The following is a 2,110-nucleotide window of genomic DNA, read 5'->3' on the forward strand; positions in this document are numbered from 1 at the left end:
TGTCTTTTACTGTAATATTTTTTTTATTTAAACATTCACTGTATTGTTTGATCACACCTCATATGTATATATTGCAAAATGATTACAAGTTTAATTAATGTCCATACAGTTATAATTATTTTCTTATGATGAGAACTTTTAAAGTCCACTCTCTTAGTAGCTCTCAGATGTATGACACAGCCGGGTTCACTACAGTCACATGCTGTTCATCACTTCCCCGGGCTTATTTTCTTGTAACTGGGAGTTTGTGCTTTCTGACCACCTTCAACCATTCCACCTATGAATGTCTGATAATTAACTGTAAGGTTTGAAATATAATTTTACTGTTTCATAAAAATACAAAACTTATGTGGATATATGTCTCAATATATATATGCCTCATATACTGTGATTGTACTACAAAAGATCATTTTTCAATTTGCTACAATATTACTGGGAGGGAATTAGAAGACTTGGGTCATCCCTGACATCTTATAAGTGACTTTGGTAATTATAATTGGTAATGAGAGGGGAGAATACATTTTCAGATGTATGTATCTATAAAACAAATACCTGTGATAACTTTATTTATTGTTACCAGGGTTTTGAAAATATTCATTTCTTTCCACACTTAAAGAGATAGAAACTTTGATTTTCTTTCCAGAGATATGAATAATAGATATACTCTAAGCATTGAATATGGAAATAGAGAAAATACACACTTCAAGAATTTGTCCTACTATTTTTATGGAGAAAGTTACTTTTGAGCATATTTTTCATTGCCTCCAGAACATCTTTATTTTGAAAGCTGTAGATGAGTGGGTTGACTGTAGGTGTGAGGATGGTATAGAATAACGCCAGGAGCTTATCCTGGTCTGGAAGGTGGTATGATTTAGGTCTCATGTATGTGAAAATAAATGGCCCATAGTATGTTATGACCACAATCATGTGAACAGAACAGGTAGAAAATGACTTTGTCTGTGCCTCTGGTGATTTCATTTGAAGGATAGTAAGGAGAATTTGGACACAAGAAGCAAAGATAAGGGAGAAAGGAGTGAGTAGGAAATTGATGCAACTTACATAAACTCCCCATTCATATTTTGTCGTGTCTACACATGACAATTTCAAAATGGCAGGGACCTGACAGAAAAAAAGTGATCAATGGCTCTTGAGCCACAGAAGGGGAAGTGAAGTGCATAAGCTCTGTGAACTGTGGAGTTGATAGTCCCAACAAGCCAGCACCCTGTAGCCATGAGGAGGCTGACATCGTCATTCATAAGAATTGGATAGTGCAGTGGGTGACAGATTGCTACATAGCAATCATAGGACATTGAGACCAGAAGGAGGCACTCGCCACCAAGGAGGGTGAGGGACAGAAATATCTGAAAACCACAACTTGCAAATGAAATAGTTCTGCTGCCTGACAAAAAGTCAGTGATGATTTTGGGAACAATGTTGGAACTATGCAAGATATCCATAAAAGAAAGATGTCTGAGCAGGGAATACATTGGAGTATGGATCCGTAAGTCCCTGCAGATAAGGAGGATTATGACTGTATTTTCTGTAATGGTCATAATAAATATGATGACTATAAAGAAGAAAACCAGACTTGTTCGGGAAGAAGAGAAGTGTCCCAAAAGAATGAAGTTACTGCTGAATGTGTGATTCCCAGTTTCCATCATGAATTTCCTTTTGTACCTAAAAAGAGAAAAATAAACAAACAAGAGCTAAATAGATAAGGAAGAAAAAGTGTGTAAATCTCAATCTTATTTACATTTAGCTATATAATGAAATGAGAGGAAGTGATGCATATTTTGGAATTAAAGCCAAAGAACTCTCCATCAGCCTTTGAAGTTAGCATGTTTTATAAGGTGGACATTTATTTGTTCTAATCAACAGATAATATGCAGTATACTGAGTGGGCTGTTAACTCCACATAGAGTCTCAAAGCTCAGTCTTTTCTCAAATGTCACCTTCTCCAGAAGACTACTTTTGAACACTCTATTTAAATTCTTAGTACTCTCAACCACTTGCTCACACTTTCCTGATCCTCCATACTGTGCTGTCTTTTGATTTCTTTTTGCAAATAACTTTTTATCTTTTACCATGTTAAAGAATAAACCTATGAACT

At 35.5% G+C, this 2,110-nt stretch overlaps 1 protein-coding gene across 1 annotated transcript; it reads right to left on the reverse strand.

Moving 5' to 3' along the window:
- Positions 1–702: 702 nt before the first annotated feature.
- On the reverse strand, positions 703–1,658 carry LOC109377307 (olfactory receptor 2AJ1-like). Its single transcript, XM_019633619.1, is given in 2 exon segments — positions 703–1,131; positions 1,134–1,658. Coding segments are annotated over 2 exon segments (954 nt in total).
- Between the last annotated feature and the right edge of the window lie 452 nt (positions 1,659–2,110).

The sequence above is a fragment of the Hipposideros armiger genome, unplaced genomic scaffold (assembly GCF_001890085.2).
Source record: "Hipposideros armiger isolate ML-2016 unplaced genomic scaffold, ASM189008v1 scaffold_1361, whole genome shotgun sequence".
NCBI classification, from domain to species: Eukaryota; Metazoa; Chordata; class Mammalia; order Chiroptera; family Hipposideridae; genus Hipposideros; species Hipposideros armiger.